The 27993-nt window shown below is 45.8% G+C and overlaps 1 protein-coding gene across 1 annotated transcript; it reads left to right on the top strand.

Annotated features, from left to right (window-relative positions):
• Window positions 1–19: 19 nt before the first annotated feature.
• On the top strand, window positions 20–27993 carry Gata6 (GATA binding protein 6). Its single transcript, XM_090353348.1, has 7 exons — window positions 20–280; window positions 1470–2605; window positions 6673–6839; window positions 10229–10354; window positions 11397–11484; window positions 11583–11686; window positions 27589–27993. The coding sequence occupies exons 2-7, from the start codon at window positions 1507–1509 to the stop codon at window positions 27754–27756; spliced, it is 1752 nt and encodes a 583-aa protein (XP_090209474.1). The 5' UTR covers window positions 20–280; window positions 1470–1506; the 3' UTR covers window positions 27757–27993.

Here is a 27993-nt window from a genome sequence, read left to right as displayed (position 1 = left end):
CACCTCCGCGCCCAGCTGCTCGCACCGCGCAGTTCCGACCCACAGCCTGGCACCCTTCGGCGAGCGCTGTTTGTTTAGGGCTCGGTGAGTCCAATCAGGAGCGCAGGCTGCAGTTTTCCGGCAGGGCAGTAAGAGGCGCCTCCTCTCTCCTTTTTATTCTCCAGCCGTGCGTCGCAGACCCCGGACTCGCGCTCTCCCGCCGGCGCCCTCGGCCTCTCTCCGCGCTCGGGAGCGCCCACCCTTCGCCACGGCCCTTCTCCAGGCACCGCGGTCGTCCGAGGTTCGGCTGCTTTTTTCCACCCCCACTTGGCTTGCTCCTCCGCCTCTCCTCCTCCTCCTTCGCACTCCTAACTCGTCCCGGGCCCCTCGGCCTCCGGCTTTCCGGCCGGCTCCCGGCCTCGCCCGGCTCCCAGGGTGTCTCCCTTTCTGGTCGGGGAGTGCTGCGCCGCGGCTCCCGACTCCCCGGGATACCAACTTCTGGTGCCTTTTCCTCTCCGCTTATCTGCGCACAGCCTTATCTCCGGTTATCTCCGCGTCAAGGGGCGGGAGCCGATCGTCGTCGGGCTCGCGGGGAAACTTCTCCCTCGCTATCTGGTCTCGCGCGGTGTGTGGGCATTCATTTTAGCGCGGTTATCTCCCTGGATCCGGGGCGATCTGGGAAAGCCACCCCTGAAGGGGCCCCGTCCGCTGCCCTCGCCTCCCCACCCCCTCCGAGTCTCCCTGTCATTCTTCCTGCTCTCCCTTTTGGGGTGGCCTCACTCCCCCCACCCTCCGGCTTTTCCCCCTCCTTTGCTCTGCGCTCCGCTCCACCCCGCTACGTCGGATTGCGGAACGGTTCGGCCTCTCTGCGGCTGGGGGTGACCGCGGGGTGCGCCGGGGTGGCCGGGCCGGCGCGCGCGCTGGTGGCTTACGGACGCAGACAGTGGCTTAGGTGCGCGCCCCGCGGCCGAGCCCTCGGGAGGGAGATGCCTGTCCTTGCCGGCTCCCCCCGCTCCTCCCATCCGGAAGACCGGAGCTGCCGTCGCTGCCCTCTTTGGCACCCCACTTTTCCTTGAGCCGAGCGTTATCTCGGGCTCCAGTTCCATCTGGTTACGCCCGGTCTGGAAAGCTTTGGGGGAATTTTTTTTTTTTAATGGAAAGCTGCGGTTTCGTTTTTGGGGACAGGTTGCCTTCCTCGATCGCGATTCCCACGTCGGGGGGATCCCCTCAAGGAGGCCCGGCTCCAGGAGAGGGGCGCCCACGGGGGCGGGGCCGGGCGCGACGGTGGGGCAGCTTGGCGGTCCGCGCTTCGGATCTGCGGAGGAAGGATGCTGTCGAGGGCGTGGGTCGGGAAGGGCGCGGGAACCCTGAGCTGTGCGGGCGGGTGAGGGGAGGGGTTGAGGTGTCTCCGGTCCTTGGAGGACCCTCCCAGGACCACTGTCGCCATCTTAAAATATCTCTTTCTCCCCGCCACCCCCGCCTCGTCTTAGGAGCTAGACCTCAACTTGCCGCGGCCCGGGACGGTGGATGGCCTTGACTGACGGCGGCTGGTGCCTGCAGAAGCGCTTCGGGGCCGAAGTCGCGGACTCGGGGTCCTTTCCTGCGCGGGAGCCCTCCACGCCACCTTCCCCCATCTCCTCCTCGTCGTCTCCCAGCTCCCGGGGCGCCGAGCGCGGGCCCTGCGCCGCGGGCACCTGCAGGACGCCGCAGGACGACGGCCAGGCGGTGGCGGGACCCCCGGCCCGCTCGCTGCTGCTCAGCCCCTACGCCTCGCATCCCTTCGGGGCTCCGCACGGACCCGCGGCGCCCGGGGTTGCGGGCCCCGGGAGCGCTCTGCCGAGCTGGGAGGACTTGTTGCTTTTCACTGACATCGACCAGGCCGCCACCGCCAGCAAGTTGCTGTGGTCCGGCCGGAACGCCAAGCTGAGTCCTTTCGCCCCGGAGCAGCCCGAGGAGATGTACCAGACCCTCGCCGCCCTCTCCAGCCAGGCCCCAGCCGCCTACGACGGCGCGCCCGGCGGCTTCGTGCACTCCGCCGCCGCCGCGGCGGCGGCTGCCGCGGCCGCCAGCTCTCCGGTCTACGTGCCCACCACTCGGGTGGGCTCCATGCTGCCCGGCCTTCCGTACCTGCAGGGGGCCGGCGGCGCGCCCACCAACCACGCTGGGGGCGCGGCCTCGCACCCGGGCTGGCCCCAGGCCTCGGCCGACAGTCCCCCGTACGGCGGTGGCGGCGCGGCTGGCAGCGGGGCCGCGGGGCCTGGCGGGGCCGGGTCGGCCGCGGCGCACGCCTCGGCGCGCTTTCCCTACTCGCCCAGCCCTCCCATGGCCAACGGCGGGGCGCGGGAGCCCGGGGGCTACGCGGCGGCGGGCGGCGGCGGCGCGGGCGGCGGCGGCAGCCTAGCGGCCATGGGCGGCCGGGAGCACCAGTACAGCTCGCTGTCGGCGGCGCGGCCGCTGAACGGGACGTATCACCACCACCACCACCACCACTCGAGTCCTTACTCGCCCTACATGGGGGCACCCCTGACGCCGGCTTGGCCCGCGGGACCCTTCGAAACCCCGGTGCTGCACAGCCTACAGAGCCGCGCCGGAGCCCCGCTCCCGGTGCCTCGGGGCCCCAGCGCAGGTAAGCGTCGCGCGCCTCGATGGGGAGAAGGTGTTGGGTGGTGCAGGGGGTTGGGAAGAAGCAGCCACTTAAATCCGGCAAAGTTCTTGGGCTTATTTATTAATTAATTTGTTGTGGTTTTTTTTTGTGGTTGTTGTTGGTGGTGGCAGTGATGATGTTATTGTCCCTTGTGAACTGTCTCAGCTTACCGTCCAGGAAAAAGAGTGTAAATGCACATTTATATCTCAGTGTCTTAGAGAAGTGATTTTTTGGGGGGACTTGATGAATGCTGACCAGGGAAGGCAGCTAGGAAAAGATGGGGTTGGAAGGAAGCTGTCAGGGCCTGGGTTTGGGTAGTCCTTGAGTCTGTGTGGCAGAGTGTGGAGCGTGTGATCCCACCTCTCCCCAGGTGTGCACACGTGGGCGCACAAGCTCCTCTGATTTCAGTCTCTTGGGATGAATGGTGTATTTTCTTGGAGCAGGTATAGGACAGTAAAGGGCCTGAGACCTAAGGATCCAATTAATTGCCTCTCCTCAAGTGAAAACGGGAAAGAAATGATGAAAGTGAGGCATTTAGATGAATAAATTCAGTGAATTTAGCCCAAAGGACAGCTGGTGTGGAGCTTCAGCTCCCAGAAGTGGACGCTGCTGCTCTGGTGGCCAGGTCAGGGAGCTATGCGTATTATTTTGGGTGTCCTTCCTGGCTTAGCCAATTGCCATACTTCCATTCTGATGTCCACTGGGAAGACAACAATGGTTAACTTTTGGTGTGTTAGTGTGATAGGAAGGTGTGGTTTGCCTGTGCTTCAGAGTTGAGTGCATTTACACATATCTCCTCTGTCTATCTAGTTCACACATTAGACAACTTTTCCTAAGGAAAAACAACATTTTGTTACTTGTTTTGCAGGGGTGGAGGCGGGGGATTGAAAGGTTTATGGAAGTGGCTGAGAAAAAGGAGAAAGGCACATGGGTCATACTGTGTCTCCTGGGATCCTAGATAGTGGATACTAGTAAATCCTGCTACTAGTACCTGTTGGTACTAATCTACATAGCATTTGGAGACAGTGAGTCCATTAGGCTAGGTCAAGTCCCAATGGCCCAAAAGTGAGGAAAGTGATTTAAAAGGCTTCAACTAACAGGGAGAGGGCCACCGACTGGAGAACCCCTTTCTACTTCTTCAAAGGGCTCTGCTGCTCACATTTCCTCCTTTCTGAGTCCATTCTGGAGCACATCTTTATCTTGTTGCTTGGGACAAAAGGGGGAGATTTCATTGGCTGTACTCAGGGTGAGAATTGAGCACAGCATTGTCACCTTTCCTAATTACTTAGGGACCTAGGTTTTATTCTCAAGGCGGGGAAGAGAGACTAGGAATCCCTTAAAGATACTATATTGGTGGTTCTGTGTGAGGCCTTTGCCAGTTTGGGGGCCTGGTGGGGAATGTCAAAGGCTGTGCTGAGAGAGAGAGAGAGAGAGAGAGAGAGAGAGAGAGAGAGAGAGAGAGAGAGAGAGAGAGAGAATTTGAGACCACCACATTTCTCACCCCTAGGTTTGAAGCTTGTTGAGGATTGCAAGCTAGTCCAAAGATAGAACCTAGTATACAAAGGTTGGTCATAAAAATTGTTTAGAGAAATCCTTAGGAGAGGATGGGACCAGGTCAAAGTTTCTTTTTAAGTTTAGTCCATTCTTAGCCTAATTATTTTCACCTTCTGAGCATGACATCAACAAGCTGTAGAGTGAGTCAACGTTTAACAAAAATAGGACAGGTGGTGAATGGACAGATTTTGCATAATTGGTTCAGAAATCATAATGCCAAACCAGTATTCCAGGCAAGAGCTCACAGGACCACAGAGGTTCTAAAGACAGCTTCTAGCTAGATCTTCTTTACACTTTCATTTTTAATTGTTTATAAAGGGGATGCACAGAGGGGTACCACAGTTACACAGGGCAGGAAATCAATACATTTCTTTTGGGACAGTCACCCTTTCACACCCAATAATAACTACTTTTTAGCAAACTTTTTTTGGAGGTAAACTAATATGAGCGAATACAGGAACTGAACCTCAAATGCTATTAAAGCTTCTGGAAGCTCAGGCTCATCCTGAAATGAGCTCTGGTCCTCATAGCCCTTCATTTTCTGGACTTATGCCTGTTTCCATTGGGTAGCATGGGGCCACTAGATGGAACCTGTCACTCCCTAGAGACACCTCCAGTTAGCCGCTTAGACAGTAGATGTGTGTAGCTATCATCAAATTCAGTCATTTTCAGAAAACACTAGACATTTTTACATTGACATTTTTGTTGCTGCTTGGCACGTATGCTGAAAGACTGAAAAAAAGAATAAGAAATTTTATTCTGTAAAAGCGAGATTTCCTAGATTATTCATTCACAGTGGACTTAAATATTATTGCCTTTGTATTTTCTAAGGTCAAAGAGGAGTTTCTGAAACAAGGGGCATTCACTCAAGTTCCCCAACTCCCCATCCCCCTAGAGCCTGGCTTTGTTGTCAAGGAGTTTCTGGAGGCCAGGCACCGGGGCAGGGGTTTCCAGGGAATGCCCCAGTCCCTGAGGAGAGGGATTCGGATAGGTAACATTTTAAAAGTCAACAACAAAGACAAATACCTTGTTTAACTTCAGTGTCCTTGAAGTCCTGAACATTTTACCGTGGTCAATAGTAGCTTTTAGGGCAGAGAAGAATAAATCTTTGTGGTGTGGTGTTTTAAGTAGTATTATCTCCAGGGTAACTTTGAACCTAACGTGTTGGAGGATAGTGTTGTTGTTGTTGTTTTTAAATCAATCAATAAATAAAGCAAAAACCCCTTAGGGACTAGGAAGGTCGAGTGTTTTACAAGGTGACTCTCTAAAGGACTAAAGCATTCTGATGCTAAAGTTATGTTTAAATCTCTTTACCAAGCTATTGACGGCCCAAGCAAACTATTGCCTGCAGAGGAATAAGAAAGAAAGGTTGGTGTCTCATTTAAAGTTCAAATAAAGCTTAAGGTGTGATGCCAATTTACTTTAAAATATGGCTCCAAAGTGTTTAAGAATGCTAAATAAGAGCATTTAGGTTAACAGAAAGAGTTCTAAATAGACATTTTCCCCTACAAATTCTGTGGTTACTAAGTACTTAAATCATTTGAGAGAATGCATTTACATTTAACATTGGGAAAATAAATGTAAACATTTACTCTTAAGATTTTTTTTTAATGAGCAGGCATAGGGTAGTTGTGAATTTCCAAAAAAATAACCAAATAATTGGAAAGATGTCAGTTAAGCACATAAGTCGAAGCATGAATTAGAATTTTCCTACAAGAAAGTTGAAGATGGCTTGCTTTATTTTTGGACAGATCATGGTAATTTCATTAATCTGTAATGCATTGACATTTGGAAAGAAGTTTGCAGATAGAAATGGGAATATTTTAGTGGTCAGTCCTTTCAGCAGGCAAACAAAACTTAATCTCTGTTTAATACAGCTTAGTGTTTTTTTTTAAATTAAGAAGACTTGAATAATTTTTTTCCTCTAGTTTCTCCGTTCTAGTTCAGTGTCCAGGAACTGTAATTTTAATTTCTCAGTCGTCTGGGCTTTTTTTTTTTAAATTAAATTTGTCCGTTTTATTATAAAGTTGCATAATAAGGAAAGAAACTTCCATAAAACGACTCGATGAGAGTTTGAATGGAGGCATCGTGTGTGCCCCAGGACATTCGTGGGTTGCAGCGGGGTCTGTAGTCCGTGTTTCTAAGACCCTGCGCCTCGCGCGGATTTGGCAAGGGCATCTTGTAACTATGATGGATTTCCGTGTTTGGAGGCTGGGGACGGCTGGAAACTCAGGGGAACGGAGCTGACCTCCTTCCCAGAGCTCACCTGAGACTCAGGTCCTCTTCGTGTCCCATGCTCACACCCAGGAGGTGCAGGAGTGGGCGACGGACGCCGGGCAGCTCCCGGGAGACCTGGCTAGTGGGGAGGCGCGCTGTCCCGAGGGGCGCGGGCAGGGACCCCCGAGACGCGCCCCCAGCCCTTCAGGAGGTTCCGGGACGCCTTCGGGTTTCTGCACCTCGGCCTCACCCTGTCTGCCTCCGGATTGCCCCCGCAGACCTGCTGGAGGACCTGCCTGAGAGCCGCGAGTGCGTGAACTGCGGCTCCATCCAGACGCCGCTATGGCGGCGGGACGGCACGGGCCACTACCTGTGCAACGCCTGCGGCCTCTACAGCAAGATGAACGGCCTCAGCCGACCCCTCATCAAGCCGCAGAAGCGCGTGGTAAGTGCGGTAGCCGCCTGCGGGGACAGGTGCGGGCGCGCCCAGGCCCTGGGTCCCCTCCGAAGCGGCGTGTCCCGCTCGCCCACCGGGCCACCAAGACCTGAGGCCGGCCCAGAGCTGACCCGCGGGCAGGGTTCTTCTTAAGGGACCCCCCCAAAGTAGGAGGGGGTGCAGCTGGAGATGTTAAAGTGCAAGATGTGTTTTTACATACCTTTGAATGTGCTTGGCCTGTGCACTGAAATAATTCAGGGAGGATGCACAAGAATTTAGGAATGAAGAAACGAGGCTCCATTATAAAGCTCCATTCGCTAATGGAATATTGAGGGCGGGCAGGCCCACCACCTCTCTGGACTCCATCACTTATTCTCAGGGAGGAATAAGGGTTTAGACCCCAAACATCACTGTCTTTGGATTTGCCTCGGAATCCGGTACTTTTAACCTTGGTTATTTTTGAAATCTGTTGAGTTCAAAGAACCAAGATCTTGAAAATGTGGCGTCTGTATGGTTTCATATCAAGGACTTTTCACCAAGCCATGGCTTTTAAGGATGGGGAATTCTTCAGGGATTATTTTTGCACAGTCGTTGGAAGATAGGGTGTCTGCCACTGCATTGATTTGAGAGAAATCCAAGCTTTCAGGGACCCCACTCTTAGGCTAACATTTGTTTAGTCAATATACTCATACTCTACAAACCTTTTAATGAAAAAGGTTTTACAGTTAGATGCCAGACATCTTAAGTATTCAAGTAATTTGTTTCACTCCAATTAGCAGAACAAATGCTACTTATAATTGTGTTAAGTAGATTAAAGTGAAATAATTGCATCACAATGTAAGTCTGACACCTTAAAGAGAAGCAATTAGTTTTATTGGTGTGTTTTTAATGCATTTAAACCAGGAGGGTGAGAGGGGGGTGCTGAGGTTAATTTAATGGGTATTTGTGCCTAAAACTTGTTAATCTCCCACCGCTTTGAGTTTTCTTTAAAAAAGATACCTTTAACTGCAGTGTGTGACTTCCTGTGGTTTTCGTTATTCTTTTTCTTTCTTTGAGGCCCAGTCTGGTTCAGTAATTCTGGCAGGCCTTGAACTCTTGTTCTTTACCTGAGTGGACGGATAAAATATCTACCACCTCCAACTGTTCATTTTTCTTATACGTACCATACTAAAAAGGAGTAGTTAGAAAATATTCCAAAGGAGTTTCTTGTTTTCATGAAGCAGACAATGTTTGAGCAGTGGAATTATTATTTTTGAGGCACTTTGAGTGCAGTGCTAGCTGAGATTTGAACAGCAACATTTTTCCTCAATACTGAGCAAAAATGTGGTAGAAGAGTAGCAATTTGGGTTCTCATCGAATTATAAATATGATTACTCACATTTATATTTAGATACTGACATTTATTTTTTACATTTACCAGTGAAAATAATTTTTAGTATCAAGAAGCCTTTTATTTTATTTTTATTACATTTCGGAATCCATTAGTTCTGTTTGTGTGGCAGGTGTCTTGGCTGTAACCAAGGTCAGCCAGTGTGCTTTGTAAATGAGTTATAAATTGTACCAATTGTAGGGTGTGTCACTAACAATTAGTTCTCCTTGTGGGCTTCTTATTTATGGTTTTGCTGGATCTGGCTTAGTTTTTAGAAACAGAATGTTGAACTACAGTTTGTTTAGCCAGCAGTACAGAACCAATCAGTGTGAATTTGGACTTGCAATCCATTGCAAAATAAGAGCTTTATGGTGTAACTTGAATTCTTTGTCAGTGAGGAATATAACTGCGATCGCTTGTTACAAGCAACTTTTATAACCCGGTCAACCTTCATTTCACATGTTTATGACGACTGGCTTCACTTATGATCTGAAGTTGACAGTCATAAAGTTCTTTGTTATAATGGCAACTTCTGATAACAAGTTTGCTTCACATTGGCTTCAAATTCCACTGGAAACTGTCATAAATGCCCTGTTTATAAAATGAATCTTCCTAGATTGATTTAATATTTATGGAGACAAAGGAGTGCTTGCCTAGAAAATTATCTTTTAGCACAGGAGAGGCAGAGGCAAAGCCTTGATGTGTAAGGTTTTGTTACTTCTTTAAAAAGTCTTTTTAGCAAAACAATTCCCTAAATAGTTCTCCCTATCAACCAAGCATATCCATATCCATCATAGTCTAAGCAATTGGATACCAAGTTAGTGCCTGACTTTCCAGAAATGCATAAACAGGCTTACCTTGCTTTTACAACTTACTTCTAAAGAATGCTTACTGGATGTGAGCTGTAAATGCGAAATTTGGATTTCATCATTTAGAATTATATCAAAGCATCTGGAAATCGTAGATCATCAATCTCTAATAATCAAATAGCAAATATAAGCTCAGTTTATATTCTCCATTTTCATAATTTATTTTCTTAAATGTACCCATATTTTATAACTTAAATTTGCTTTGACATGATTTTTTCCTAATAGTTATTTTAACTATTTTAAAGTAATATAAAAAAGAAATTTAATTTGGTCATTTAAAAATAAATGTCATGCCATTATGAGGAAGAAATTATTGTTAAAAGCTAACGTGCAATCACTTAAAGGATATGTTATGTGTGTAAAATCAAAATGGAAATGAAATATTACCAAAACGAAGTAACCTGTCTTTAATTCCGGCTAATCATTGGTATGAAGAAATGTTTCAAGTATTGTACCGACAGGGCAAATAAAATAATCAGTATTGTTGTATAAGGCTATGCCAGCTAGCACTGAAGGACTTGTATCCTTTGTAGAAGGTATGTCCAAGAGCAGATAATAATTTGGAGCCATTTTTAGGTTTTGTGCTCTTCTGTTGCTGTTCATCTTCACAAGCCCTTAAGGTCTCTGGATGATTTTCCCACACATATCTGAGAAATAGACCTGGTTATCTTCGATTTTCTGGTGGATACTGTCCAAAGCCATGTGACACATTGTGGCATGTGACTGTATTTCATGACTCCTCCATGTCAGACAGCAGAGCAGGGGATTAGATTAGAAAGATGCTCATGTTCCTGTTGTGTTATTACATCTGCTATGTTTCACAATGTAATTATGTCCAGATTTTAGGAAATCTTCTAATTTTCTTTTTAAACAAGTAACAGTAAAAGAGCAGTAAGCATGAAACTAAATTCTTGGAGAAGGAACCAAAGGGGAAACTTACAAGCATGATCTTCTAGAACATTCTGTATTCTACAGTAACCGGCTGAAGATGTAAATAAAATGTGGGATCTGGTTTGTGATAAGAAATCAACCTAATTAGACTTCAGATGTCTCTCTCAAGGGACATTTTGTGACAAACCAGTGATGTGCTTTTATGTGTGTAGTATACATTTTTTTTTAAAGAAATCACCTAAATCTGTAACAATCATTTACTTCCCCAGCCTTCATCACGGCGGCTTGGATTGTCTTGTGCCAACTGTCACACCACGACTACCACCTTGTGGCGCAGAAATGCGGAGGGTGAACCTGTGTGCAACGCTTGTGGACTGTATATGAAACTCCACGGGGTGCGTCTCTTACTTACGAATGTAGTGTACACATTTAGGATCTTGCTGGTACAATTTCTGTTAAAAATGTCAAGCATCTGGAAGTGAAGAACTGGAAGATGGTATATTACTTCATTCAATCTAAGATGTTCTTTACATACAAAACGGTTATGAACCAATAATAAACACAACTATGGCCCCAGGAGATTATCACAAATGCCCACTGTTAAGACATTCTAGTTTTAGAAGTGTGGAAATGAGCACTTTGGAATTGATAACATAATCATGACCATTTAAAAATAAACTACAATTTAGAGAGATCAGCTGGCCAGGAGCATGACCTAGTGGTCGCGTGCTTGCCTAGCATGTATGAAGACCCGGGTTCCATTCCCCGAAATCACATACACAGAAAAAGCTGGAAATGACACATACATAGCAAAAAGCTGGAAATGGTGCTGTGGCTCAAGTGGCAGAGTGCTAGCCTTGAGCAAAAAGTGTCCAAGGACAGTGCCCAGGCCCTGAGTTCAAGCCCCAAGACTGTTTCCCCTGACATCACCCCCCAAAAAAAAGAAACAAACAAACAAAAAACCAAAAAACAGTCATGTCTGGTTCTCATTCTTTTGTTTGGGGAAGACTTACTTACCCTATTTCTTTTTTTCTTTCTTTTTTTGAGTTATGGGGCTTGAACTCTGCCTGGGCACTGTCCCTGAGCTCTTCAGCTCAAGGTTACCACTCTATTCCTTGAACCTCAGCCCCACTTCCCCTTTTGTAGTGAGTCTTATGGCCTTTAGTGCCCTGACTGGCTTTGAACCAAGATCCTCAGATCTCAGTCTCCTGAGTAGCTAGGATTATAGGCGTGAGCCACCGGGCCCTAATTACCCTATTTCTAAGTGCAGGGTGCATGAGATTCAAAATCCTCCTGGCTCAGTGTGGCGATTACATGTGTGTGCCACCCCACCTGGCTGTAAGTTGTTCTAAATGAGGACTTTCAGCATCAATGCTTTGGTTTGGTTTTGCTTTGCACAGGATTTACTAGACTTTGTGAACATTTTTTTTTTTTTAGGTGCCTCGACCACTAGCTATGAAAAAAGAGGGAATTCAAACCAGAAAACGAAAACCTAAAAACATAAATAAGTCCAAGACTTGCTCTGGTAAATGTAATCATAAAATGCCATTTGATTATAAAAATGATTGCCAACGTTAACAGTACAGACACATATATTTACACAGTTTATTTTGAATTTTTCAGGTAATAGCAATAATTCTATCCCCATGACTCCAACTTCCACCTCTTCTAACTCAGATGACTGCAGCAAAAATACTTCCCCTCCAACACAGCCAACAGCCTCAGGGGTGAGTATCAAACACAAATGGACTCTGCTCTAACTCTAGCGTTGCTTTCTAGAAATCATCTTAAATTTTACCTTATCTGGCAGTACAATAATCTAGTTGTGACCCAAGAATAGTTTTTAGAGGAAATTACATTTAAACCTCAATCAAATGAGAAATTTAAGTACATTACCAATCTTATAATTAAGAACACTCCAATTTTTGTGGTTAAATTAACCCCAGGAAAGAAAGAAATTTTGAAGAGCTTTAGATTTTGTGTGTGTGAGAAATCAGAGTTGCTACATATATATGCATTTCTAGTGAGGTTCAGAAAGTCTTCCAGTGGTGCCTAGCTTTGCAGATCCCAAGGCCTTTCTGAAGCTGCTTTTTTGTTTGTTTATTGTAGGGCTTGAAGTCTGGGCCTGTGTGCTGTCCCTGAGCTCTTCAACTCTAGGCTACCTTTTTACCATGTTAGCCTCAGCACCACTTCCCTGCTTTGCTTTTTATAGCAATTCTTTTTCTCAATGCCTTCTGGACTGTTCTACATTCACTCAAATGAGCACTTTTTTGGGAGTTCTTGCACCACAATCATTATTTCAAGGCTTATTTCAGTCACATGGCAAAAAGTATGCTGTTTAAGGAGATACCAAAGTCTTTGTGAAGACTGCATAGTTTTTGTGAAGCTGTGACGGAAACATTTTATTTAGTTAAGGAATATTTCTTAAGGTTAAGCAAACTCTATTTCTGTGCTGGTCCTGGGGTTTGAACTCAGGGGTCTGTGGACTGTCCCTGCGCTTTTGTGATCAAGGCTTACACTCTGAATTGAGTCACTGCTCCACTTCTGGGTTTTTGGAGATATAAGTCTCATAGTCTTTTTTTTTTTTTTTTTTTTTTTGCCAGGGACTGGCTATGAACTGTGATCCTCAGATCTCGGCCTTCTGAGTAGCTAAGATTACCATCATCCAATAGCACTTGTTACTTTTATGTTTAGTTTTCGTACACTTCCAGGGATGGAATCATTGAGCAGTGCACTCATCCCTCAGGCAGGACTGTGAGTTCCCAGTTCTAATTAGGTTTATGCTAATACTAGTTTAGGACCAAATACTGGTACTTCAGCCTCTCTTTACTTGGTAGTTGATGTTATATTTTGTTTTGTCTTGGAATTGCTTGAGGTTACTACAGATTCCATGGTCCCTCCCTAGATTCCAGAGTCTATTTGTGGGTGTGGAGCATGGAAAATTGTGTTTTCCAAGAAGGGCCCTAGGTTAAGTTAAAATGCTGCCCTGAGGTGTGAGGAACCACCAAATTGGATGTACACAACCAAAAATTAAATACTCAAAGCAAAACATGGTTAAAATGATTAAATTCTTTGGAGTGTTTTTATTTTAGGAAATAAAGGTTGATTCAGTTTGACAAGGGAAAAAATCCTTTGTGGTTATATTTGTAACAAAGGTTGCATGTTAAAGAATGCTTCTAGCTTTATAAAGGTAGACTGCTGGTTAAAAGAAAGGATGGTGTTTTAAAAATTGAGGGTTGCCTAGAATTTTAAGGATCTAAGGTGGTAATGTTACTTGGGAAATGAAAAGGGCAAAAAATGTTCAAGTTTTTTGGTCCTAAGACCTCAAAAGCAAACGGCAACTCTGTAGGGAATCAAGGCCAAAACCATGTTTGGTTTTTTTCAGTGCTTTGAAGGAGACGCTAGGCTTTCCAGCCTTCGTCTTCCCAGCTGGTGCCTGGGTCACTGTTGTGGGCATGTATCTAGCTTCTGTGTGGCAAGAGCCTAATTTGAGGTAAATGCAGAAAAATGGGATATTTATCCCCACCAATTTGTTTTTGAGGTCTGGATGCTTTCGGGTAGATGGCGTCAGATTTGCTTTTATGATTTCAAAACAGGATCTTCCTAAATCCAAGTCAGAGTCCATTTGCCCTTCAGGCAAAGGAGGATGGAAAGGCATTCAAAGGGCTGGGCTCCAGTGATCAAGCCTGTAATTCTAGCTTCTCTGGAGGCTGAGATCTAATGACAGTTTTAAAACCAGCCCAGAAAGTTCTTGAGGCACTTAACCTTGAATTAATCACCTAAAACACTGAAGTGAACTGAGGCTTAAGTGGTAGAGCACCAGCCCTGAGCCAGTTAATGAAGATCAGTTGAGTGGGAGGCCCTGAGTTAAATGTCCCAGTGTCGACAGCATCCAAATGGTTTAGGGAGGTACCCTGCTGTCCTGGGTTGGTCCACAGCTTGTTGGTGGCCTGGCTGTGTCACCTTGGGTAGAGGAACCTTGCATGCCAGTTTAGTGCCCTTCAGAGAAAAAACCAGACCCCCTCCCCCAGGGTAGATACCAGGGAGTGGGGAGCAATAAGAGGCTTTCAAGTTGGGGTTGTTTGATAGGTTTCCCACAAGGTCTTTGACTACAAGCTCTCCTCCCTCTCCTTTCCCAAGCTGCCTCCATGGGCCACACGAAGCCTCTGATAGCTAGTGTGAGCTTTAGTCAGGGGGCAGCTAGCTCCTAGCTGAGATTTCTAGCCTAAGACTTCTCACTCAGGGCATAGGCTGGCATGGCATACATCTAGGCTTACAGGGTTTCTCTTGATGCAACTGCCTGTATGTCTCTAGAGGCTGTTATTTAGTCTGGCCATTCTGAGGGGAACCAGGACTTCCCTGGCAGAAACTCATCTGCTGGCTACTTCAGATACTTTGTAGTTTCTCTAGGTTGTTACCAAGGAGTGCCTGAGAGTGCCCCTTAGCCGTTTCCAGTGCTTTCTCTGGGTGGGCCGACTCCTTCCTGCATGGCCAATGTGGCAGCTGAGTAGCTCTGAAGTGGATGCTGGAGGGTCATTTGTGAGCAGCTGGTAGAAATGATTTTAAAAGGTACCTATGTTGACAGAGGTGTGTCATTTTCCTATTTTGGTCAGTGTATAATGTTGGCGGGCAGTTGGCTTTGATGACCAACTGAACAAGTCAGATCTGCAGCTGTTTAGAGAGCTGTATGTAATGCAAAGTACCATCTCTGATTTAGGATTCTGCTAAGCCGACAGTCTCTACCCCACACTCCCCTCCTGAATTCCGCTGCTAGTGTGAATGGGAGAGGGGTAGATGGAGACAGTCACTGTCTTCCAAGTCCACATTGAGCGTGTTATTTTTGTGCTAGGACTGGGGTTTGAACTCAAGATCTGAGTCCTGTCCTTCAGCTTTTTTGGGCTTTCTCAAGGCTATGACTCTACTACTTGAGCCACAGCATCATTTCCAACTTTTCTATGTATGTGTCACCAAGGAATCAAACTCATGACTATGTGCATGCTTGGCAAGCACTCTACCAGTAGGCCAAACTCCCAGCTCCATCCGCCATACCTCTTGAGCCACAGCACCACTTCAAAACTGGTGCTCTATCACTTGCCTCAGACCTCCACTTCGACCTTTTTGCTGGCTGATTGGAGACTCCTGAACTTTTTTTTTTTTAACCAAATTTGGTTCAAACCTCAGCCTCATAACTAGTTTGGGATTACAGACATGAGCCATCAGTGCCTAACTTGCTGTTTACTTTCATTTAGTCTTGCTTTGAGTAATCAGTTGTAAGAGCTTGCCAGTGCTTCTTGGACATGTGGGATGTTCACACATCAGTTCCTGGGTCCTCTTGACCCAGCAAAAGGATCAAGTGAGCACCCTCTCCTAGAGGGGGGCTAGTCTGGTTGCTTATTGGCCTTGGGCTCCAGGATTCAACATGCAGGAGAGATATGGGCAGGATCCTGTTCGAAACTTCATTTCCTTGTCTTGGCTTTTGTGTTGTTGCTGCTATTTTGTGCTTTAATGAGACTTCTGTCTGGGAATGAAGATATGCCTTCTTATAGGGTCATTTAGTGGCTGATGTAGCTGGCTTTTATGACTCTCCCTTTGTCATCTGTGTGCAGGTTGGATGTGGGGGGAGAGCAGTCTTCCTCTTGAATAAAACAGATGGAAAGTGGATATCTGAACATATTTAGTCCATATCAAGATTGCTGTGTGCAGGGCCAAACAAAAGGATGGACATTGGTGACAAATAATACTTTTTCTATATGTTGTATCCAACAATTAATGTTCTTGATTTGCTTTAGTTTTAATTTCCTTGGTGCCAGTACTAGAGCCTGAAGTTAGGGCTTTGAGCTTTCACTCAAGACTGGTGCTCTATCACTTGAGCAACAGCTCCACTTCCATTTTTTTGCTGGTTAATTGGAAATGAACTTCTTAAACTTCTGCCTGGACTGACTTCAATCTATGACTTCAAATCTCAGTCTTTTGAATAGCTAGGCTTGCAGGTATGAGCTACTAGCTATTGGCTAATTTTTTTCTTTTTCTTGCCAGTCCTGAGCCTTGAAACTCAGGGCCTGTGCACTGTCCTTGGGCTTTCTCAAGGCTAGAGCTCTGCCACTTCAGCCACAGCACCATTTCTGGCTTTTTCTATATGTGGCACCTAGGAATCAAACCTGGGTCTTTGTGCATGCTAGGCAAGCACTCTACCACTAGGCCAAACTCCTGACTACTCCTTTGCTTTTTTCTTTAAAAAATTTATTTGTGTGTGTGTGTATGTGTGGGTCATGGGGCTTGAACATTGCCTGGGCACTGTCGCGGAGCTCTTCAGCTCAAGGCTACCACCCTACGCTAGAGCCAAGCCCCACTTCCTGTTTTCTAGAGGTTAATTGGAGATGAGTCTCTGGTCTTTTTGTGCTCAAACTAGTTTTGAACCTTGATCCTCAGATCTCAGCCTCCTAAGTAGCTAGGATTACAGGCGTGAGCGACTGTGCCCAGCTCTTTTCTTTTTTTTAATGTGGGTACTGGGGCTTAATCTCTGGGCTTCTTACACTCCATTGGATTAGTTCACTCACAGCTGGCACTCAGTTGAGCTCCACTTCCAAAAAGTATTTTATACTTGATGCAGACAGCTAACATGCATCTTGCTCAGACACCAGGAGTTGAGGCCCAAAGTAAGCAGACACTGATCACATGTTGAGTGATATGTGCCACACTATAACATCTCTTTGTGTCTCAGGGGCAGGATAGGCAGGGTATGAGACTGGTGTAAGTGACAGGAAGTAGGTTTCCTCGTCTGTGTGGTTCTTGTTGATGATACATGGCTTCCACAGAGAGACGTAAGCTTACTTCCTTGGCTGGCTGGATCTGTGCTTTTGTGGGTGGATCTTAGCCACTCTTCTATCAGTTTCTTACTGTTATAAAGGTGTCATTTCTGTTCGATGTGTCCCCACTCCTGCAGTCAACCCTTAGTTACCCCTAAGTGCTTATGGCCGGCAGCAGCTATTTAGGGACTGATACTTGCTAAGATCAGCTGCAATGTGACTTATGACAGTGCCTGACTGAAGAAAGCTTAGAAGCTTAGGCAGGTTAATACTTAAAATAATTTCTATAGATTTCATGTGTGGACCTTTGCAGCCTGTGGTAGAAATTGGGAAATATTTTCTAGCTCACTGTTCATTTCTTATTTGTGGGGAAATTCCTTTTTTTGTGTGTGTGGGGAGGGTGGTTGTGGGGCTTGAACTCATGGCCTAGGAGCTGCCCCTGAGCTCTTTTGCTCCTGGCTGGTTTTGCTCCAGATCAGTTAATTGGAGATAAGAGTCTATAGGAACTTTTCTGCCCAGGCTGGGTCCAAACCATGATCCTCAGATCTCAGCCTCCTCAGTGGCTAGGATTACTTACGTGAGCCACAGCCGCTCAGTGGAAAATAATTTTTTTCCCCTCGAAGTCCTGGGGCTTGAACTTAGGGCCTGAGCACTGTTCTTGGGCTTTGTCAAGGCTAGCATTCCACCACCTGAGCCACTCCACCACTTCCAGCTTTTTCTGTGTCTGTATGTGGTACTGAGGAATGGAATCTGGGTCTTCAAGCTTGCTAGCCAAGCACTGTACCACTAGGCCAAACTCCCAGCCACTGGAAATGACTTCTTTTTGATTAAAAGATTTTATTAACACTGATCTTTTTCATATTTCAAATGCCATATTTAACAAACATGTATTCAAGAAGGGATCTATATGTAATCAGTGGTACATAATGGAAAATACATTTTATTAGCAGGTTTTTACTTTATTGTCTTCACGATTTGGCATATGGTTGCTCCTGCTAAATAAGTGAAAAATGTGTTGTTTATGACATGAAGGACTTGAGTGAAAATTATTTCTAACCCATGAGTAGCAGAAATCACCCCGATCTCCTACCAGAAAAATGCCAGTGTGTGATCAGCCTTTGAACAAGAGCTATAGTTGTGTGGGCCAGGGAAACAGTGGTTTATTGTTGTTGTTATTTTGTGTTATTTCAATAGTCTGGGGGCTTAGTTGTTCCTGAGCTCTTGCTAAAGGCTAGCACTGTATCACTTGAGCCACAAATCCACTTCCTGTTTTAGGAGAGTTAGAGATAAGAGTCTCACAGACTTTCCTGCCTCTGCTGCCTTCAAACCTCGATCCTTAGACCTCAGCCTCTGGAGTGAGTAGCTAGCTTAAATAGGTTTGAGCCACTAGCCCGCAGCTTTGTTTTTATTAGCATAAAGTTGACGCACAGAGAAGTTATACTTGCATGAGTCAGGCAATGTGTGCATTTCTTTTTGGACAGTGTCACACTTGTCTTCACTAACTCCCAGTATTCCCCTCACTGTGTGTGTGTGTGTGTGTGTGTGTGTGTGTGTGTGTGTGTGTGTGTGTGTGTACTAAGGAGTAGGTGCCTCAATTTTTCCCATATATGTGTTTGTATGTACTTTTTTTGTCATGCTGGGATAGGTTGTGTAAATATATATATCCCTCTTACCTGTCACTTCAGTGCACTACATTGTGAACAAAAACTGCCATTACATCTTTCAGAAAATGTTTGCTGATGGTGTTTTATAGTCTTCACTATGTGCTTTTTCTTTATTTCTTTGTGTGTGGATGAGTGGGGATGGGAGGAGCACTCTGCAAATTAGTCTGTAGTCCAGAGTCTGACAGCTGGTACCTGAATGTTGGTCCCTATTTTAGAGGGATCGTGAGACTCCCCCCACCCCTCTTGATATTTACAGGAGTCTTCACATACAAATCCTCACAGGGAAATTTTGGGTTTTATTCTTTACTTTCTCATATAAGGTGATGGACAGAGCGAGGAGAAAAATCTAGCTTCTGTCAAGAACTTTTTAGGCCTGTGCCACAGGATTTCTCTTAATCATCCTCCCAATATGCAGCAAAGTGAGAAATAGATCCAAAATGAGGTGTCACATGAATAGGAGGGTTTTGGGTGACCCAGTTCTGACTGCATGCAGTCAGTATTTCCACTGGATCACACTAGATTCATTTAAGATTCATTTAAAGGGTTGTCTTAGATTGGACCGAATTGCAAGCATGCACTTCCCTTTATGTTCTGTGTACTTGAATGCTGATGGCTGTGCCTGTCATCTGAGCTAATCTGGAGGCTGAGATCTGTGGATTATGGTTTGAAGCCTGCCAGAACAGGAAAGTACAAGAGACTTTGACTTCCAATTAACTAGCAAAAAGCAAGAAGTTAGAGGTGTGAATTAAAATGAATTATGGTACTAAAAATATGGCAGGTGGATAATATAAGACAGGAAAGTAATTTTATTACTTGTAAAACTAAAGTTATGTTTTATATAATTTACTTTAACATGCTCATAGGAAACAAGGTTCTTTGAAAATATCAAATAGGATGTTGCAATAATACTAAAATCCTTCTATTATAATGGTGTACTTTAATCCATAGGCAGGGAGTGCTAAGTTGTGTAAAATTTTTAGAATGTTCCAATTGCCTACAATTAATTTTTATGAGTCATTCTTTCATAGGCAAGTGCCCAGCTCTTCCACCACCCCCATCCCCAGGGTTTATAGTCCAAAACCTTCTTTCCCAAACGAATAAGAGTTAAATAATTAATCTCCCACATGGGTCTGGAAGAGGGCTGCGGTTAGATTTTATTATTACCTCATTTGTAAACCAGGATCCAGAGCGATGGGCTGAGGTCACAGAATGAGCCCACGTTGAAGCGGGGACTGGAACCGACATCTCCTGGCTCTCCGTGAAGGGCTGCTCCCCCTCCCTGGGAGCTGACCAATCATCACTGTTATTAATATCCCGCTTGCCACACGCTCCAAGCCATGAGCATAAATATTTTGTTGGCATTTTATCTTTAGGCTCGCTGTGTGCCAGGCTCCCTTTCTGTCTTCCTTCACAGCCCCTCCTAATAACTCACGTTCCTGTCTGACCACATGGGTCTTAGCGTGAAAGTCGCATGTCGTCCCTGCAGGGAATGTACAGCAGCCTGACTTCACACACTTTCATTTTGATCTCTTAAGGCTTTTTCTTTTCTTTTTTCCTTTTTTTTTTTTTTTTTTTTTTTGCCAGTCCTGGCCTTGAGCTCAGGGCCTGAGCACTGTCCTTGGACTTTCTCAAGGCTAGAGCTCTACCACTTGAGCCTCAGCACCACTTCTGGCTTTTTTCTAAGTATGTGGTACTGAGGAATCGAACCCCGGTCTTCATGCATGCTAGGCAAGCACTCTACCACTAGGCCAAACTCCCAGCCCTCTTAAGGCTTTTTCTAGGCTTCCTTCTTTCAGTGTGTGTGTGTGTGTGTGTGTGTGTGTGTGTGTGTGTGTGTGTGTGTGTGTGTGTGTGTGTGTGTGTGTGATAATGAAGAATAGTTTAGAATACATTATAGCAAATGCTTAGATGATGGCTTTATATGTATGTTAGGAAACACTGAAACTGCATTGCTCTTTAAATACAAGAACTACAGTGTATTTGTTTTGTGTGTTTTAGGCTGGTCCTAGGGCTTTAACTCCAGGCTTGGGTACTGAGTCTGATCTTTTGCTCAAGGTTAACACTCTAAGCCATGAAATCTAGCTCCACTTTTGGCATTTTGGTAGTTTATTAGAAATAGGGGACTCACGGACTTTTCTGTTGGGGCTGGTTTTAAACCTCGATCTTCAGATCTCAGCATCTGAGCTAGCCATACCTAGCTAGAACTATGGTTTATTTAATAAGTGACTAATTGTCTCTTAGTACTCTGAAAGCCAGAACACCAGGTAAACAAGGACAGGCAGAAATTGTTTGTCTTTTCATGTGGTCTCAAACTCAGTGCATAGCTTTTCTTTGCAAAATTACAGACTCACTGAAAGTTTTTTATCGCTGCCATCCCCCCCCCCCAGTCTATTAAGGATACATAATATTGTCACAAAGCATAAAATAATGTTACGGGAAAAACATGGCTACGTTTAAGAAATCTGGCTTAAAAAGCTCTGAAATGTTATTGCTAAATGAATCTTTGAAGAAAATGAATTCTTTTTACTGGAACCAAAGTAATTTATTATGTCTCTCATGGGTGTCTGCCAAAAGAGTTTACTTAGCAATATGAAGATGCAAGGGATACGAATTAAATGCAATCTGGCAGCTCTGTTTGTGTGCAGGTTCACCTGTTAATTTTTCTCAGAAATGTCAATAATTTAAAAAGATGCTTCAATGGTAAGCATAGTCAATGTGACAACTTATAATTCAGTTACCTATCATCTTAGGTTTTATCAACACCCAACACTTAACCAAATTGAGAGGCTGAGCACAAGCAAGGTTTTTTGTTGTTGTTGATGTTGTTGTTTGTATTTTTTAAAAAATAGATCTCAAGTCTTAACAAGCACATTCCCCAGATTAACAGGCATGGGCACCAGTGTCCTTTTGGGATCTTGTGGGTATGCAGAGCCGTTGTTACTGTGATCTAACTCCATGGCCAATTGTTGTTCAAGTCATCACAGTGGTCTTTCCAGAACTCTTTCCTGAAGCTCAAAAATAACTGCACTTAAATATAATCTTGGAAGTTAATAGTAATACACTTAATTTGCATGACCATTTGTGTTTTTTGTTTGTTTCAGCTAAAGACAGTGGAAACAAATCCTTATTTTCTTAAAGGGGAAGTTTACAGAGGTAGAGTTCAAGTTAGTTGGGACAGAAAAAGACTCACTAAATTCCATCTCCAACTAATAATCAGCAAAAAAGCAGAACTGTAGGCCTGTGAGAGTGACAGCCTAGCAAATATGTCGTCCTGAGTTCAAATCCCAGTATCACACAAAGAATCATCTTTCTAAAGATTTTAATTCCTAGGACAGGAGTTTGGCCTAGTAGTAGAGTGCTTGCCTAGCATGCACGAAGACCCAAGTTCAATTCTTCTGTACCACATACACAGAAAAAAGCTGCAAGTGGTACTGTGGCTCAAGTGGTAGAGTGCTAGCCTTGAGAAAGCCCAAGGACAGTGCTCAGGCCCTGAGTTCATGCCCCAGAACTGGCAATAAAGATAATTTCCCCCCCACTGGTTCCATAGCAGAGCTAGTCATTTTTCATTTCTCCTGTACTCAGTACTCCCTAGTGCTTTCTGGGTGTTGGTAATATGCTCAGTCCTTTGATTTCTTATTGAGGTAGAGAGACACAACATTCAATTTCTTCAAAAAACCAGTTCTGTTATAAAAGTGAAGCTCATAATTGAAATGTCCAGATTCCTTTACTACTTCCTATGAAGAAAACGAGAGTGAGTTATTCTGATTCATTTCAAGGAGAGCAGCCTTTTCTTTCAAACTCCTTGACTTGAGATTGTGGGACCAACCTTACCCCTAGCCCTGGCAGCTCATTCAGGCATGGCATGACCACCTACAGTCCCTGAGTACTCATAAACTCCCTCCCTGGCAGTGTGCTGGCTGTTCGAGTATGCACACATTCATAAAACAATTTGCTCCTTTGCTTAGAACAGATTGTGGGTACACCCCTCCTGAAAAAAAACAGCATCCCGTAGTGTGGACAGAGGCTGGCCTGGGGCCCAGGGGTGGCCAGTAAAATTCCAGAAAAGAATCTGCTGGAAACTGAGTTAGGTCATAGTCAACTAGGGTGAGCCGCAGCAGACTTGGGAGAGAAGGGGCTCATGTTTTCTTGCTGTGGTGGGAGTTCTGGATGCTTCTGCGGTGATCGATGTTTCTCACACATGCTGGTTGAGATAGAATCTGTCCCTGAACCTTTCATAGTCACCTTCCCATCTATTTAGCTGAGTCACTTTTGTGTCTAGCCCAATTCTGCCTCTATGCAAATTGTTTTTTTAATAGACATGAAGATTTTCATGCAAGTATTTCCCCTTTGCAGGAAGTCTTATTTTTTCCACCTTTGGGGGGAAAACAGCCATGAAATGCTGCAAAAATCGAATGTAGAGGCTAATAAAGGAGAGGTTTGGCAGTGAGTGGCTACTGATGTCTTAGACAAGAAAGAGCCGTGATTACAAGTGTGCTGAGATGAATGAGGAAGGATGGTGAGAGGCTGGGGTGACCTGTAGCTCAGGAGCAGCCTGACCTTCATCAGAGCCACAAGTGTCTGCGTGACCACGCTCTCCTTGCCGCCTGCCTGGGTTCTTTTGAAGAATGAGACAGAATTAGGTGCAGCATAGAGACTGGCATACATCCTAGTGGACTTCTTTGGGGGAAATTTCAGAGATGGAATTTATGGCCTTATGTGGTTTACTTCTGTAGTCCTAACACCAGGGAAGCAGGCTCGATTGAGGGCCAGCCTGGGCTACTTAGCAAGATCTTTTCTTAAAAAGAAAAGGGGGGCTAATAATTCAAGGTACTGGTAGAGGTATGGCTCAGGTGGTAGAGCCCTTGCTTTGAGCAAAAAAGCCCAGGGACAGTGCCTGGGCCTTGAATTCAAGCCCTGGGACCATATACAAAATGAGATTTGGGTTATTTGTCTGGCAAGACTAAACTCTTCGGTTTCCGTCTGTCCGTTGGTACAGATTGTATTTAGCTGTCCTATAGGGAAGATGTGAAGTCTAGAAAAAGAAAGGATTAACTTGGCTATCTATCGCACGAGTAGCCACACTGCTGGGCATTTGACCACATGAGTGTGTCAGATCCGAAGTCTTAATTTTTCAGGAAAGCATCCAAAACAGCACAGGCCCATTCTCATGGAAAATCCAGAAATGTCAGTGATCTAAAGCTGCACAGGCTAGTGGAGATTCCATGTCCCAATCTGCAGTAGCCTGAGTTTTCCCTAAAGTCATTTCTTCCTTTTGGAGAGTTTTCCAGCCTGGTGGCGCTTGCCTGTCCCCTACCTACCCTGGCTCCTGCAGTGCTAAGCCCTGGCTGGGTCTGGCACTGATAACACATTCTTTCGACAGGAAGTACCTCCATTTTCAGTTGTCTGGAGGGTGGAGAGCAGATAAGCTGTGAAGAGAAACACAGAACAGATTTCTGCTCCACCCTCACTGCACTTTGATCAGGGAGAGAGAGCAGGACCTCTGCTTGGCCAGGGTTGCCTGCCTGGCACGGGGAGGGAGGAAGCTTAGCTGTGTCAGCTATGGGCATTCCAAAGCCCTCTTCTCTTCTTTGCTCCAGGTACACCACTTGTTTAGCATAGTCTGAGTGCCTACTTTAGCTACCCTGAGGTATGTGTCATTGAACTAAGATAGAGTTCCTTGATAGGTTTCATTAGAAGTGGGAAAACATTCACCAACTGTGTTTATTTGCTGGTTTCTGCCTGCAGTGTTAACCATAAATGTCCTCTGATCGATCTCTCTCTCTCTCTCTCTCTCTCTCTCTCTCTCTCTCTCTCTCTCTCTCTCTCTCCTCTCTCTCTCACACACACACACACACACACACACACACACACACACACACACACACACACACACGGCACTAACGATTTCCCAGGAAGGGAACTTAGGAACGAAAATGGACGGGTCATGTTTCTTTAGGAGCATCCCTGGGCTTTTTCTGCAGTCTACTCTGCAATGAGTTCAAGTCCTTCTGACACAGGGCTCAGCACGCTCAAGAGTTGTGACTCCAGTGGGTGTTTTATGATGTGCACGGTTGTTTGGGTCTCAGCTTATGCCAGGAGGCATAAAGATGATTCCAGGGGTGAGGGGTCCCTTCTTCTTTTGGTACCCTCATACTGGTACCTCATTCTGCTGCTCTTTTTTTGCTGTTGGTGGGTGGGGAGGGTGGGTATTAGGGATTAAACCCAAAGCCCATGTTCTGTCCCTCACCTTTTCCACTTAAGGCTAGCTACAGCTCCAGTGCCAGCCTTTTGCTAGTTACGTGGAAATAAGAATCTCACACCTTTCTGCCTGATCTGGCTTTGATCCCATGAACCTCCTCGGTAGCTAGGATTATAGGTATGGGCCACTGGTGCCTGGCACTCTCTAGTTTTTCAAGCTATTAAAAAAATTTTTTTTTGCTAATACTGGGGCTTGAACTCAGGGCCTGAGCTCTGTCCTTGGGACTGTCCTCAAGGCTAGAGCTCTACCATTTGAACCACACCACCACTTCCAGCCTTTTGTATGTATGTGGCGCCGAGGAATTGAACCTGGGTCTTTGTGCATGCTAGGCAAGCACTCTACCACTAGGCCAAACTCCCAGCCCCTCAAACTATTTTATAACTATGTTAAGGCTAGCGGAGTCCTTAAGTGATGATGTGTGTCTGGTACTAGTATCTTCTATTCTTCCCACAGTAGATTGTGCATGGGACTACATTACAATATTCAGAGTGAAATACTCAGTGAAGGGTATAGATGGCTAACAGCTGCTAACAGCTTTGGCCCTCCTAAAGCCCCCTCCCAGGTTCCCTGGTAATACCCTTGTGTTTGGGACATAGAATTCATATCCTGCTTTTTTTCACCTAACATGGTATAGTAGGATTTTTTTCCATCTTGCTGTACAATCTTATTTTTAAGAATTGTATAATAGCTTGTGGAGCGGATGTACGCTGCTTTTCCAAACCGTTCCCATATTATTAGACATCAGATTGTTTCCATGGTTTCCACTATTATAAGTAACGCTGCAAATGGATGGCTTCCTTTGTGTAGCCTTTCCTTTCTTTTGAATTATTTCCTTAATACCTTTTTCAGAAGTGAAATTGCAGGATCATATAGGACACAGATCTGTGGCTGTGGACGCTGGTATGGCTAAGTGCCTTCTGGAAGGTATGAACCAGAATACAGCCCACAGCCCATGGTATGAACACTTAGTATTGTAAGCCTTCTCCACCTCTTTCTCTTTTTTCCCCTTTCCTCTTTTTTCCCCCTTCCCAATATTGAGGCTTGAACATAGGACCACATATACACACGGTAGCCATTTACTCTAATATTGAACTACAAGCCTAGAATGTAATGATGGCTTCCTTTAATTATGGAATGATGAACACAGTACAGAAGCCTGCTGACAATGGCACAAGCATGAAATTTAGTTATCAGGACCATTCCTGAGGCAAGTAAGGTGAGGACCAGGGTATTAAGAGGGGGCTGAGGGAAGTGACAGTCGCTCCTTGTAGGTATCTGATTCATGGTAGCCATTTGCTTCCATTTCCCCTTTCTTCCTTTGTACCCCCTACCCCCCTTCTTTCGTTGGTACTGAGGTATGAACTCAGGGGTCTTGTTTGCAAGATCGGTGCTCTACTACTTGAGCTGTGTCTGCATCCTGAGTTATTTTGGAGATAATGTCTTGTGGACTTTTCCACTTGGGAAATCCTTTGGATCTCAGCCTTCTTAGTAGCTTACAATTACTGGCAACAGTCGTGAGTCCCTGCCTGTCTGACTCATTTTCCTACCTGTCTTAGCCACTCATTTGGTATTCATGATAGGCAGCCAGACTGCCTGGCTGGTAGTGTGTGGTAGCTTTGCTGCTGATGGTGGTGGCAACTTCAGGGCCCTCTTCTGTCTAGCCCCTTTGTCCTGATGTTTGTTGGAGGGGAGGTGGGCTGCCTCTATTTCTCAGGAATAGCCAGATGCCCACACATGTGCATTTAGTGTAATCAGATCCACAGTGCGCAGTTCATTTGATAGGAATATTTCATTTTAGAATTTTCACAAGAATCCACCTTACACGTGACACATTTCAATGACTGTGCAGTTTGTTCCTTGTACATTGAAAGCCCTAATTATTTTAGCCTTTGTGTTAAAGCTGAACTTTGGGTGTAGGGGTCTTGTTCCTGGATTTTCCTGTGCCCCATTTTTTCTATGCAAGGAAAGAAAAACGATCTGTGGAAGGGGATTGGGTTTGGTCTGTTGTTTGAGTCGTTGGAGAGGGCAGACTGAGCAGTTTCTCCTTCACTCTTTGCTGCAGGTGTGAGGAGTAAAAAGGAGTCTTTTTAGGGGTTGAGTAGAGCTGTTTGCTTCTAGGGACATGGAAGCATGGCACACTCTCAACCACTTTAGTCAATGTGGACTGCCCTGGTGTCTGTGGCTGGTTTCTCTCAGGATTCAGTGGAATCATAGGAAGAAAAGTTACTTGAAAAATAAAGAGAAAAACGGTTCTACCTGCTACCAATCATAGGTATCCAGGAATGTATCGAATGGAATCCTGAAATTAGGGGAAGGGGTGTTCGAACTGTGGAAGCCTGGGCACTGGAGGCTCATGCCTGAGGATGAGATCTGGGAGTTTGACCTAGTTGTAAGAGTGCTTGCCTAGCATTCATGAAGATCTGGGTTCGATTCCTTGGTACCACATACATAGAAAAGGCCAGAAGTGGTGCTGTGGCTCAAGTGGTCAAGCTCCAGCCTCCAGAAAGCCCAAGGACAGTGCTCAGGTCCTTGGGGGAGGGGGGAAAAAGGGACATGGTTGTGGCTAGATTGTTCAAAAGGATAGAGAATGAATGAAACTGAGAGAGGTGAAATTTTGTCTCCAGAATTAATTATGGCCACACTAGGGATGGATAGAAGTTACAACTGTAAAGACATAGGTAAATGCCCCTCATTCTACCCTTCTTCCCCCAAGAGTAAGTTGCCAGGATCACACTAATGCCACGGGGTGACCCCACTCTCCCCGGGGAGTCCTCCCACCTGCGGGCCGCAGTACCGGGCACTGCTGGCCCGATTGTTTCCTCCTGGGTGCAGTGAACTTAGGCCTGGGCCAGCTGACAAAGTGATGGGTAACCATGTCTCCTCTGTCCTCTGTCTGCCAGGCGGGCGCTCCCGGGATGCCCAGCGCGGGAGAAGGCCCCACCCCTGAGAACAGCGAGCTCAAGTACTCAGCTCAAGACGGTCTCTACATTGGCGTCAGTTTGTCTTCCCCAGCTGAAGTCACCTCGTCTGTGCGACAGGATTCCTGGTGTGCTCTGGCCTTAGCTTGAGCCAGTGCTGGCTGGGGACAAAGAGGATCTCCCATCCTCTCTGAGGGCCTCGAACCAGCCATCCAGATGGTGGTAACCAGACAGACCGAACATTCCTCCGATGTGTGATTTCTGTGCCTTTTTGCATTGAAAGCCACGTATTTCCCAAGAGGCTCACTTCTGGGGAAAGGCCAAGGGCGATGGCACATGGCGGGGCTCTGCAACCAGGGCTGCCTCCAGCCAGCCAGCCAGCCAGCC

The sequence above is a fragment of the Megascapheus bottae genome, chromosome 19 (assembly GCF_031878675.1).
Source record: "Megascapheus bottae isolate mThoBot1 chromosome 19, mThoBot2.hap1, whole genome shotgun sequence".
NCBI lineage: Eukaryota > Metazoa > Chordata > Mammalia > Rodentia > Geomyidae > Megascapheus > Megascapheus bottae.
The sequence above is the reverse complement of the archived record's forward strand: the minus strand, read 5'-3'. Positions and strand labels throughout refer to the sequence as shown.

Coding starts and splice junctions, on each gene's coding strand:
- Gata6 (XM_090353348.1), top strand. CDS start 1,507: ATGGCCTTGACTGACGGCGGCTGGTGCCTGCAGAAGCGCTTCGGGGCC. Junction 6,840..10,228: donor TCAAGCCGCAGAAGCGCGTG/GTAAGTGCGGTA, acceptor TTACTTCCCCAG/CCTTCATCACGGCGGCTTGG. Junction 11,485..11,582: donor TAAGTCCAAGACTTGCTCTG/GTAAATGTAATC, acceptor TGAATTTTTCAG/GTAATAGCAATAATTCTATC.